We start from the raw sequence: 13710 nt of genomic DNA on the forward strand, positions 1-13710 counted from the left end.
TGGGTGATATGAAAAAATAATATCACATGTGAAGAAAAATAAAACAGCGCTGTTACGCATGTGATATGAAATGATGGATCATATCGCGTGCGCAGAAGCTGAAAATAACGATTTAGCGCATGAGGTATAAAATCACTGGGGAATATGATATATTATCCAAGTTAAACTAATGGGAAATTTGCATTAGACATTTATGTGAGGTATAATAAAAGGTAAATAGTCCATATATGATTTTTAAAGACGTAATGATGTATATCTTTTACCTGTGACAAAATGAAAAGTAATTCACTGAGAAGCAGTCTAATTCTACGAGCAGGATCACTGTGTTCAAATTCTAGAGCCAGTCCATTCTGTATTTGAGAGATCAAAACACTGTCAGTATGAGAACTGCCAACTTTGGACCTGCAAAATAGGATATTTTCATTAATTTCAGATAGGTCAAACAGCCTTAAGTGTCATTCAGTCTAACCTGTGTTAATCAGTCAGACGAGAAATTGCCAGGATGGCTGCTTAACACAGGTGTGAATATTTTCTGTTAAAATTTTTATTGATATGAACTGAAACAGTATAGACAAGATCCAAAGTCTTTTCTTTTTCTTAGTCTTAAATTCTTTTCTTTTTCTTAGTCTTTTGGTGACATTTTGATTTTATGCATAGGGATCGTAACCTTATATTTTTGCATATTGACAACAGTATTTAAGTTATGATGACTTTTTTATTTAGACCAAAATGAGACAAGACATCAGTCTGTCTGAGCATAAAGAAAAATCAATGTTAGTGGTAGAGAATTAAGAAATAAATAACTGTTTTTTTTTTTTCATAAATGTGCCTGTTTTTCATTCATGCTGTAAAGAGTGCATACTGTTAGGGGATAATATACAAAGAATACCAAAAAGATGCAAAAATATTGTCTGCTAGCCATTTATGACAGGTGGTTGTTTATTCAGGGTGATCATTAGGGTATATTATATAAAACTGGGAGAGGACCCTATAATAATGCTACCTATCAAGTCTGATGAAGATCCATCAAGCAGTTCATGAGAAGAAGTCTTTTAAAGGTATTTCTATTTTTAACTCTAGTGGCCCCTATTAACAGGGCCAAGTGCCCCCATTTGCATAAAATTGGGAGACAACCTTATAATAATGCTACAGACCAAGTTTGATCAAGATCCATAAGAAGTTGTTGTTTAAAAGGTATTTCCAATTTTAGCTCTAGCAGCCCTTAAGAGGGGCCAAGTGCCCCCATTTGAACAAGGCAGCCTCTAGACAACCCTTATAGGGCAGGCTAGAGGTCCGGTAATCAGTAAGAATACTGAGAATGGTATTTACAAAGAGCCAGGAGACTATATTTTATCTTTAAAAATGGGCGATGATTTCAAAAATTTGTTTTCGTATTTTTTTCCGTTGTTTTGGATACATGGTAAGACACAGGAAACAGAAGTATTTATAATTCTTTAATCACGGGAAAAATATGATCGCAAATTCAACAAATAATTAATATACATGTACTAACATGTACTGTAATACCAGTGTATAAGGCAATTGCTGATATTCTTTTAACGTTATGATTAGTTGTCATAAAGTTGCCTTTATTACGTTTAATATTTAATTTTTATGTATAATTAGCTCTCACTCGGGTTCAATGAATATTGAATATTTCCCGTAGTCAATGTTATTTATTTACTCAAGCAGTAAAATGAATTCAACAATTAATGAGCAAAATCCATGTCTTAAATATTGAAGAAAACATTAAGTTATTACTTTTATTCATCAGTCCGGAGAAAAAGAAACTAGAAAAACAATAAAAGCTTCCGATCTCAGTGTACAAATTGCTATTAATTATTTGTCGAATCTGCGATCATATTTTTCCCGGGATTAAAGAATTATAAATGCTTCTGTTTCCTACAACAGGTGACTTACCATATATCTTAAACCTTAAAACAATGAGAAAAATACAAGAACAAACTTCTGAAATCATCTCCCGTTTTTATAGATAAAATATTGACTGCTCTTTGTAATTCTCAGTGTTCATATTGATTACCGGACCTCTAGCCTGCCCACGGACCTCTGGCCACTTCCAAATTTTTTAGCTAACCGGTAGACAGACAGGTTTCTCACCTTAGCTGTTGCTCCTTTTTCACATCTTGTTCAAGAGCATGGAAATCTATAGACAGGAGCGCTACAATACTATTTACATCTTCAATTCCAGCTAAAATTTTCAAAACATCTTTTCTAGCTTTTGTCCATTTCTGACTTTTGTCAACTGAGGCACATAGAGCTGTTCTTACTAAACAGGGCAATACTGGTCGAAGATATCCTGGCTCAAATTGTTCCAGAGCTTTAATGTCAATATTTTGCATCGCCTGAAAGACCTCTGGTCTAACAGAAATTTCTTTCTTCTTCATTTTTCTGAAAAATTAATTTTACATCAGGAGGCTGACATGTTGTAGTTCCGCAGTAACTGACGTCGTATTTTTCTACTTTTTATAAAATCATATAAAAATCAAAGGGATATTGAAAGGCAAAATGTTCGTTTTTGTCCAAGGATAAATCTAAAATGCTTATTTTATACGAAAATGGCTAAATTTTATTAGTTTTATCTAGTGTTTTATACTTCCGGTGTTTCTACTTTCACTTTGAAAATACACAAAGGGCGGGTCGATTTTTTCATATTTCTGCAATGGCTCAGCCTAGAATGTCACAGCCTGTAACTGCAAATACCTATACAGGTAATTATTTAACAAATAAGCGGTATTCCCAATGGAAATAATAATTTACTTACGTAGTACTCACATGTTAAGTCTATTGCTCTATTCGGATTAGTTTAGATTTCGGACATAATTTATGAAATGGTCTTACTGGTAGATGTCTGATGTATATGATATAAGTAAGTTAGAGAAACAGATTAACATCCAAGAGTTTCAGGTGCCATATCCTTACACTTTGCCAATAACCCCATAGTCATTTTAAAAGGTAGTCTAAATATAAGACCTGACATAACTCTATCACTTTATAAGTTCATTTTAATTGATATTTTACATTCTTTATTTTCCATGATATGTTAGTCTAAAAAGGCTTTGATAGTAAAAATGTAAAATGTCAGAATATTAAATGTTGAACTCAAATGACAACTTTTTCACATCTAATTATTTGGACTCATTTAAGGTAAAGTAACATTTCCAGCAGTTCAGTACTCTGACTGGAATATTTACCATAGACCTCTGGATTGACAACCAAGAGCATTACCACTAGCAACCCATTCATGTATCATATTCATATATATAAACCAGCGGTGCATGCTGAAATGATGGTTAACCTTTGCTGATTTTACACATAAAGAGATTTGTAAATTAATAGCTCCGAGATGGTGGGGATCTTGACATTATATTGGCTTAATTTTACTCATACTGACTAGGCTAAAACAGTTGTTTGTTTAGGGTAACCCTGTCCTACCTAGTTAAGCTGCCTATCCCAATGGTTTTTCCAGTTCTGCAATCAGGTAATGACTGGAAAATCTCAGCCATGTTCTACAGGTTTTAAATCGTCCCTATTACATTACCCAAAGTTTACAAAGATGATAATCTTTAGTGTTTTGTATCTGTTAAGTATAACTGGTGTCTCCCCCACCCTACATCCCTGAAAAAAAACTTGAATGCCTACACTACCTATTTACTTACATTGAAGCTGTTGCCCTAACAGGCAGTTTTATTAGACTTTAAACTGATTAAAGGGTAGAGAACACCAATTGTTTTCCCATAGACTTCCATTATAACATTATGGCGTGTACGGCCTTCCATATATCGAAACATGTATATCCAATCACATTTTTTTCAAGAACTATCTTAGTTCCACCAAAATATTGGACGAAAAACATATGAATAGTGATACTTTATTTAAGTAATTTTCGTGTGAATGAGATGACCCCGTTTACATCGTTGTCATGGCGGGAGAAATTCATTTGATGGAACTTTTATTCAATACACATAAAATGTAGCAAATTTTGTCAAAATGTATAATGAAATACTGTAAATGCAGTAAAAATATTCCATTTTGAAAAAAATAATCACTTCTTGGGTTTGTTTACATGACTGACCAATCAGAAAGCACAGATGCTACCTTATTCCCAGGTATACACTTACTTCATTCCCAGTAAGTTGTACTTTTTTGAATTGGTGGTCTCTGACCTATAGGGATGGCTTTTATATCATTGTTGTCTTAATTTATGTTTTCCATCCCTCTGTAGAAAGTAGATAGAATGGTTTTCATGCTGTTTAAATGTCCTAGTTTTTTGAACATCTTCTTTTTTAGTATACATAAATGACATTACTGAAAACTTAAATCAGTGCATCTCAATTATTTGCTTATGATTTCTAAGCTGACACTAGTTAGCTAGCTGTAACTGCTGATAGATGTCGTATGTGGAGATATTAAATCTAAAATTGACACCTACTTGCATGTAAGCAGTAGCTGATTTGAATCAATTCCAATACAATATCTTTGTGTGTCAGAAAAAGATACATTGTACATGATAAATAAATACTTATTGTAAACAATTTCTGTTACAGAGACAGAAGAGCAGGCTAAACTGAGGTTTCAGACAGAGCTCGAGTTTGTACAGTGCTTAGCAAATCCTAATTATCTCAACTGTAAGTAGACAGTGTCTTCTCTGACTTGTTTTATAATTTGGATTATTATTCTAACCACCAGACCCAGGGCCTCCACTGTGCCTCAGAAAGCTGTAACCACTTTTTGAGAGAAACTGCCAAATTGAAGCTGAATTGCTGAAATTTGGCCAGATTTTAATAAAATTCTTGTAGCCACTTTCAAAAATCTGTAGCCAGTTCCTTGAATTTGTAGCGTTTGGCTACATTGGCGAATGGCAGAGGCCCTGAGACCTGTTGTAGTATACCGGTAGTAGGCAAAGCTCAAGACTGAATAGAGGGGTTGCAAGTCTGTTAAGAAGAAAGGAAAGTTTTAAATTTTAGAACTAATAAAATGATAGATTTGAAAAGTGAAAATCTTCTGAATATATACTAGAAGTACCAAGGTTCAAGTGTCTATTACTTATCTGAATTAGAAAGGCCTCAGTTTTTAAAGGCATTATACTATCTGGAAATATGACCCCTTCATGAAGTCCTTTTTGGGGGTTTCATGGCATATAGCAGTAAATTAACAATTTTATGCAGAATAATATACTGTAGATGTTTCATTTCATGTAAAACACACTTTCTATGACTTGTGTAACAGGCTAATTTATGTGTTTGTTTGAATCCCAGCCTATTACTTATGATTTGATGATGCACCAATGTTTTGTAAAGATTATCTAGTTATTGGTAACCACAGGCAACTACCAGTGGGAGGCATAAATCTTTTTTTTTGAAAACAGACTCGTGGAATATTTCCCAACAAATTTATACATTTGTTCTTCATTGTTAAACCTTTACTATGTTTCAGTTCTTGCCCAGCGTGGTTATTTCAAGGACACAAACTTTATAAACTACCTCAAATATCTGCAGTACTGGAAGGAACCAAAGTATGCAAAATATCTTAAGTAAGTCAATGTATTTATTCAATTTTAGGTCAGTTTAGAAAGGACAACTTTCACTTCAGCCTTATTATTATAGATGGCCTACACAATTTTAGAAAATTTTAAATTGATGAAAAGTGAAAAATTTATTCATTGTTTCCTATGAAAATATTGCTGATCTTCTATGTTGATTTTTTTTAACAGAATTATCTTTTCAAAACAGGTCACTGAATTTTGCTTAAATCACAGATTTAAAACAATGGGCATTTTAGGCCATACTGGAATGTTTTAATACCAAGCATTATTAAGAAACACAAAGATATCTTGGCTTTAGGTTAAGTTTCTTGCACAGAATTTATGGCCATTTTTTTTGTGGCTGGCAGCTGCAGTGCCTGTATTGAAAATTCAGACTTGTCAAAAAGAAAGTGGTTAATATGAATTACCATATTGTGAAGTGATTTTATTAACCTTTAGTCTGCTAAATTTCTAAAATAGACTGGTCAATCATTCAATTCGGACAGTACCATTTATCATTTGAAGGGATGTTCACTGAAAATTTACTGACTGAATAGCGAACAGTGCAGACCATGATCAGCCTGCACATCCGTGCAGGCTGATTTTGGTCTACATTGGTCGCAAAGGCAGAATCACTTGCCACCAGCAGGCTAAAGGTTAATGTAATATATTTTTTCAGTGACAAACTACAAATTATGGCATGCAGTTTGTTAAAACAGTAGTTCTTGATGAAAGGAAATTAAGAATTTATTGTGCTTAGCAACTTCCATTCTTTGGCCATTTAATGGAAACCAAAAGTGAACAGTCCCCTTTCTGTGGCTGACAGACTAGGGGAAATTTGAAACTGTAAACAATTACTGGTAAATCATGATTATTAATGACAAATTTTGTAATCAGTTACCGTACATTACAATTACTCCATGTTTTTACTGTAATCTATTATTTTTTAAATATTTTGCAGGAACATGACATAGTTACTTAGTATATTGTAACAAAAATGTTCTGAAAGTTGTATTACATTCCAACAACAAAAAATAAAGGAATCAAATTAAACAGTTGAGAAAAATGTATTTAAAAAATTGGCTGAAATTTAGTGGAAAATACCTCATCATAATTGAATTTCTTGTAAAACTATTTATCGTTAATACCGGTACTTCTTTAAAATTTAAAAGTTTGTACCACCACTCTTGATTTGTTTTGGGTTTAATGCCGTGTTTCAACAGTATTTTAGTTATGTAATGGTGGGCACTTAACTTAACCGGTGTTTCTGGATGTTGTTTTAGTACAAACTTGTTCTTCGCAAGTAACTGCCAAGTTCACCTCACGAATCGGAGGTGGAGGACAAATGATTTCAGACACAATGTCTTATATCAAATTGTCACGGAGAACATTCGCCTTGCCCTCGCAAACTCAAGACCCCGCAATCCGTGCTGTTCCTATTGAGCTTAGCTGGTGGGCAAACCACCTCTCTTGATGTTCGTAAACCCTATATCATATCAATAAGTTTTATAAAGGATTTAAAATGAAATTGATGGAAAACCCCATCACAGAAATAGTTTCTTGTCTTTGTCTTATACTACAATAAAATATCACTTGCTTTAAGTTGCATGGGGACAAGTGAAATGCATGAGTTTCACTAGGTTTTGTGGCAATCCAAACGTAGACCAATGTTAGGAAAATAGCCATGGCCGCATAAATTGTTAAAGTGAGCCTAGACCAATGTTAGGAAAATAGCCATGGCTGCATGAACTGTTAAAGTGAGCCTGGGAGCTCAAGCCAGTGATTCTTGAGTAAGTAGTGTTTTACAGTTGTGTATTGTATGGTAAGCTAGTCATGTTATTTATTGGTTCTGTAAATACAAAACATATAAATTTCAAACTTCTATTTTCAACTGACCAGGTATCCGCAAGCCTTACATTTTCTGGAATTACTGCAGTACGAACAGTTCCGAAAGGAGTTAGCAAATCAGCAGTGTGCAAAGTTCATCGATGATCAACAGCTGTTACATTGGCAGCATTACCAGCGGAAACGCGTGCAGCTACTCGGTGCCGAGGCGGAACATGTACAACAAATGAAAGAGACAAAACCATCATGATCTTGTACTTCAAACTGTTCTATCTTATCTTTTGTTAATGATGTGAACTTAAGAAAAAAGTGCTGTGTAGAAGGGATGAAGAGTTGACAGTTGTAGAAATAAGATGGAAACATGTCTGACAGCCAAAAATACTTCATTGATTAGTTTCTTATCACATATTTACAGTAACTATAAAACACATACTGTTTGAAAGAACTTTATTTTCGTTAAAAGAGTAATAGCAGTACTTTGATCAAAATAAGCTTCAGTGTGTGGTTTAGTTGAAAAAAAGCTGCAAATAGATTCTAATTTTTCCATTGTTAGCACATTTGCGCGTAATTTTGCGTAAACTGGAGTTCTCACTTGTGGAATTCATTTTGTGAAAATAAGACATTGTGTATGCTTGTGTTCACATGTTTTCAAGTTGTTTACCTGAAAGTGGAAGTACAGCGTTTATTCTACAGAACAGTATCTGAAATGTGGTTGACGTGCATTTCACTGCATGATATCAACGTCTCATTTTCTTTTCATTTTTTGTTAAGCTGATGTGTGGAAGTCTTCTGGAAAGTAGGTCTATGACTGATTGAAAATGTAGAAAGTCTAACAAGATGAAGCTGAAATGACTGAAAGAACTGTTTCTTTCACTGGTTTATATCCTTTAATATTGTGATTTTCATCCTTTCACATATTCAAAGCTTTTGTAAAACATTTGACAGTTGATGCAAGTATTTACATGATGTAATCAAAAATATTTCTGGTTCCACTTTGCAAAAGTTGAGAATTCAACATTTTGCAAATAAAGAAAACAGGAAAAGTAGTTTGTGTGAAGTTAAATTGTTCTACAACGTTCAGACCAGATCATTCATTGAACATTTATTTATATAGGCGTGTACACTTTTGTAAAGAATAAAGCCCCAGATGAGTTATTTACTTAACTGATGCACGTCCTGATCATGGTCTGCACTGATTGCAAAGGCAAAATCACTAGCCACCAGCTGGCTAAAGTTTAAAATGTTTGTGGGCAGTTCCAGCTGTTAACAAGTGTATGTCATATATTTTTGAAATTAAGTTAGTATATAACATAAATAATAAATGTGGATGAGCAGTAGTCTAGATATTTTACCAAATAGTATGAAATAATTTTTGTGGGGATTAAATTTTGATATTTTTTGCAAAATGATTCTTGTTGGTTCAAATTTTGAAAATAAAAGAAGAAAAAACCCCAAATAGTTTTAATCATTTATTTAGAATTTTATCACAGTGTCTTGTATAAATACTGGTCTTAGACCAATATATCTATATTCTAATTTATATTATCATACAGAAAGAATGGATTGTACAAAATGTACTTAAAGTTTGATATTAACGGTACATGCCTCGTGATTTATGTCTACATGTAATTTTTCAAAATCTATAGAAAGCTTTGTGTAGTTATTAAATACTATAAAAGGAGATTTTAAAGTAATTCTGTGTATTTCTGTATTTTTTTCAGGTAAAATAAAACTTCTTTTTATCGATTAAATAAGTATGAAACTCTCAACTGCCTTACTCACACTACAGCAAAATATCTATTTGAACTATACTAATTTATCACTTTCCATATCTAATATCAACTGCAACCTGTTTTAATCTGTCTGAAATTTTGAAGTTGATCTAGAGACATGCCCCTTTAACAGTGATGAGCTGGTAAATCTACAATCCAACATTTACAAAATTCAGTAGATCTCTTTTGAAATGGATATACGTATCATTCAACAGTTGTCATCAATTTTATAATACAAGTTTATTACTATGTGTAGAATCTAAACATTTTTTTCTGTGCTTAAAAAATCACAAAACATAACAATATTTTAAACAATTTCTGCATTAATAAATTAATAATACCCATGATAAGATAGCATTAGACATAAAAGTGACATAACATTAAAAAGGTGAATTGTTAACTGCAAACTCTGGTTTCAAAAAGAATAAATCTACAAATGTACTGACCAATTTTCAATCATGATTTTCATCTATTCTAGAGCAATTTTGTTTATTCTGTTTGACCCTGTTACCAATAAACATTTCATCCATTCTTTGTTTTTTTTGACAAACATCACATCAAATGTTTTGGTATATATGCTAATCATAGACTTTTATCCCCAGCAAACTAACATCAATAGAATATGAATAACATATGATATGTTAAACATGATTCTGTATTTAAAGCTGCACACCTACAGATTCATGACAAACATTTCAAAATTTAGATAAATTTACATTATCTGTAAAATTCTTGTTCAGTCAATATAGTATTAAAGAAGAAAACTATCATCACCTTATTGAAATCTGACACAAAATAGAGGGTATTTAGGTGTACTTTATATTCCATACATTAAAATATCTACTTGAACAATACTGGTTTATCATTTGATATCTAAAATAAATTGCATCTGTTTACAATATGTAATTTAATCAAGTCCTATTTCTTTTCAATATCTGATTTAATCTATTTCTATCTGTTGTAAAAATTTTGAAATTTTCATGTGTATCAGGAGGCAAGGATCTTTAAACACTAAATTCAGTTTCATTTCTAATTATTACTTAAAATATGTCGAAAAACATTAATTCAATGAGGTAAATGTTCTTTAAAAGTAATAAAGAAATTTTCTTCATTCAAAAAAAAAAAAAAAAAAAAAGAATTTTCTATTTACGTCAGTGACTAGACTGGTATGTGAAAAATTGAAAGTACATGACTTTGTACTCCTTTTTTCTGTCATTTGTGGAATGATCAATAATGTTTCTTGCAAAGTCTGAATGTGTATAACACATTTTCTCCAAACAGTCTCTAAAGTTTCACAACTTGGATTTTTTCAGACACCCAAAGTCTGGTTTATCAACAAAGTCCTGCCACCAGTCAGCGCGTTCTAAAGCTCGGTGTCCCTGAATCATGGCTCCATATAAGTTTTTGTAAATCTGAAAGAAAGAAACAAGTAACTTATATAAAATATAAGATTAATACAAAACAATATACTTGATTTCACTCTTGTTTCATTCAATTAACGTTTCAGCCTCACTGCTTTTATTAACGAGAGCTTTCCATAAGACAGCCAATGCTCGACTGACTATTACCCTAAATGTTAAAATATCTATAGAGTTTCAATCCAGTATCTGCATTAGTTTTGGAGATAGTAACTTGCATGCAAAACTTTAACCAGGATTTTCTAAGTCCAGAAAAGGACATAATTTGGCCAAAATGCACGTCAAGAGTTATTGGACTTGATGCTATCACCTAATTAACCCTGAAGACGCATGTGAAGTTTCAATTCAATATCTGCATTAGTTTTGGAGATACAAAATGTAGTTACTTGCATGCAAAACTTGAATCAGGATTTTCTAAGTCCAAAAGGGGGCATAATTTGGACAAAATACATGTCAGATTTATGGGACTTGATCTAGTGAGGTTTGTAATTGACTTAGAAAAGAAAAAATAAGTTTTGAAGCTATATGCCTTTAAATGATAGCGATATGTACTTGCATGCAAAACTTTAACCAAGGTGTGACACCGAAACCAAGGTGAGTAAAATAGCTAGTCTATTCTTTGAATAGTCGAGCTAAAAACATAAAATTTCCAAGTAATATTCTACAACTTGGTGTTCCTTTAACACAGCAATAATCATGTGAAATGTAATGTGGGATATAAAATTATCACAATATCATTATATTATTGGGTTTTACTAAGTAAATAAGAAACTGTTTGATAGAACTGAGCCCTACACTGATCAATACTAGGATCAAAATCCAATTTCAGTTCATATGAAGGGGCAAATGCTTTTGTAACATTGATTCTTTGTTTAGACATCACACAATTTTTTTTTATAAAAGCATGCCTCCAGTGACACACATAATTTTACGAAACTTTACATTGTCAATAGGTATTTTCATTTGTAACTGCAAATAAAAAGTAAAAACAATTTTATTTAAGGTGAGTTGTGGTTCATACAGGCTGTTTGTACAGCTTATTTGATGGACAGCTGTATAGTAACAGAGACTGGTACCTATACCATACTCGAGTGGATAGGTGACACAGTTGGACTAAGTGAGCCCTTGGCAACACTCGTGTTGTGTGTATATCAATTTTGTTTCAACATCATTTTTTAAATAAATACTTCATTTCTGTTATGGTTGTCATGTACTGTTAAAGTGTCAGAGTTTTTTTTATATTTCTTACCTCTCTATTTATAATTTACTATTAAAACATATGAATAAAAGACAAAAATCTGGATATATAGTAAAATATGCAGTACCTGTCCATCTGACAATCCTATAGGAGAATTAAGGATGAAGTCTGGTGGTGCGATGGCGTCCACTAGTGACACAGAGTCATCCTTGAGCTGACCACAGAGAGCGAGAATTGCTTCCTGCATCATTTTTGGGGCAGACGGTCCACTTATATAACCTCCTGAAAGGTGGAAATATTTATAGGTTATTAGCTTTGTATCGGGAAATATGCACAAGTTCTTCAGTGGAAATATTGCGCGACTTTAGGAGCGCAATATTCTTCCGCTGAAGAACGAGTGCTGTATTTCCCGATGCAAAGATAATAACCTTTTTATTACATATGCATATACACGTATAAATATTATGTAAATATCATAAATATGTTCAATAGCCTGATTTGGATTGACAATACAGAACTAAATAGAAAAAAAAGTGCAACAACACACACTAAATTACGTCACGCACCCGATATGAAATTCAGGCGTCAGTGTATTGAAAAATATTGACGTTTCTGGTACCAGTGTAACTTAACGGGGAATAGAAACGAGTATGTAATAAATATATATCTTAAATAAATCTTTGGTTTTCATCATTTGTTAGATGTTTATGCTGTCATCCACTTTTCAAAATCTTCAATTCATTGGGTACTGATCAATAGTCAAGTATTTGTTTATTAATCTGAATCAACATAGAAGTTAGAATTCTCAGTCTTAGAAATGGCGCTTTCTTACCTTGATACAAGCTGCTAAGGTGTTTTTCCAACCTCCATAAACCAAAGAGTGAGCACAGTTTTGTAAGGACACTTCTGATTGGCTGTGGAGCAAGTTCACCATCTTTACCTTCTGATATCAATTTCCAGAATCTGTCTATAACAGCATGCTGGGGGGGGGGGGGGGGGAAGAGAAAAAAGCAGCAAACTGTTACGTAATTTCAATAATTGTCGAAATAAATAGTATGCATCTTCACCTTGAAGAGGTCATACATACCATAGTCTTTTAAGTACAGGGCACCAAGAAGCACAAAAATCTGAACAGGGACTGACATCTGGTACCAATTATGTTTTGTAAACTAGAACAGAGCTCATTAAAAGCTTAATAACAAACTCAGACATATTAACAAATTTGATACTGAGTAATGTGATAAACATGGTTTCCAAATAAAAAATTTATCACATTTATACCACAATATCAAAATTTATTGTTATACAATAATATGAAGGTTATTTATTACCATAAGAGTGTGAAAATAAGGTTGAAGTCAAATGCAAATTATGGCAACAAAATAAAAGTTCTGGTAACAGAATCTTGTTAATATTGAGTACCTCTATATAAGCCAGTGAAAGTGTTCTACAGAAGTAGACTTGACTGTTATTTCTGGCAGTGAAGCCATCATGACCTGCAGCAGACTGTGACTGCAGACGTTGAGCACTGTCCACCAGCAGACGGCACACCAACCATTTATAGGCATCCAATATCACTGCAGAAAAATGGTAAATTCAAAATGATGCCTTATTGTGTGATGTCAGAATAAGTAAGATATAACATATGGTTATGTGCAACTTGGAATCCATCCTATATATATCTGTTTGTTTTTTTCAACCTTGTTAAGCTAGCACCAGTTTTAACCCTTACCATGTTGGGCACAATTGATTCTGCCTTTGCGACCACTGTAGATCATAATCAGCCTGCACATCCATGCAGTCTGATCAAGATTTACACTGTTTGCCATCCAGTCTGACATTTTGGTATGCACCCCCTGATGCTTTCCAAATTGAAAGATGGACAAGTCCATTATAGAAATTTAGCAGGGTAAGGGTTAATAAAACAATATTAGT

The 13710-nt window shown here is 33.0% G+C and overlaps 3 protein-coding genes across 3 annotated transcripts in view; 1 reads left to right on the forward strand and 2 right to left on the reverse strand.

The window, feature by feature from the left end:
- The window catches only part of LOC123534498 (integrator complex subunit 2-like), a 31112-nt gene extending 28637 nt beyond the window's left edge, over nt 1-2475 (reverse strand). The window contains exons 1-2 of the mRNA XM_045316777.2: nt 2119-2475; nt 264-402 (exon numbers count right to left, since the gene is read on the reverse strand). Coding sequence (XP_045172712.2) covers nt 264-402; nt 2119-2405 — 426 coding nt within the window. The 5' untranslated portion in view covers nt 2406-2475. The remainder of the gene's footprint in view (nt 1-263; nt 403-2118) is intronic.
- Nucleotides 2476-2588: 113 nt separating this feature from the next.
- On the forward strand, nt 2589-10297 carry LOC123534500 (mediator of RNA polymerase II transcription subunit 31-A-like). Its single transcript, XM_045316780.2, has 4 exons — nt 2589-2729; nt 4566-4646; nt 5455-5551; nt 7442-10297. Exons 1-4 carry the CDS (start codon nt 2681-2683, stop codon nt 7635-7637), a joined length of 423 nt encoding a protein of 140 aa, XP_045172715.1. The 5' UTR covers nt 2589-2680; the 3' UTR covers nt 7638-10297.
- The window catches only part of LOC123534499 (peroxisomal acyl-coenzyme A oxidase 3-like), a 31094-nt gene continuing 26227 nt past the window's right edge, over nt 8844-13710 (reverse strand). The window contains exons 12-15 of the mRNA XM_045316779.2: nt 13198-13352; nt 12608-12755; nt 11903-12057; nt 8844-10571 (exon numbers count right to left, since the gene is read on the reverse strand). Of these exons, the coding sequence (XP_045172714.2) occupies nt 10452-10571; nt 11903-12057; nt 12608-12755; nt 13198-13352 (578 nt within the window). The 3' untranslated portion in view covers nt 8844-10451. The remainder of the gene's footprint in view (nt 10572-11902; nt 12058-12607; nt 12756-13197; nt 13353-13710) is intronic.

Source organism: Mercenaria mercenaria, chromosome 12 (assembly GCF_021730395.1).
Source record: "Mercenaria mercenaria strain notata chromosome 12, MADL_Memer_1, whole genome shotgun sequence".
Lineage (NCBI taxonomy): Eukaryota > Metazoa > Mollusca > Bivalvia > Venerida > Veneridae > Mercenaria > Mercenaria mercenaria.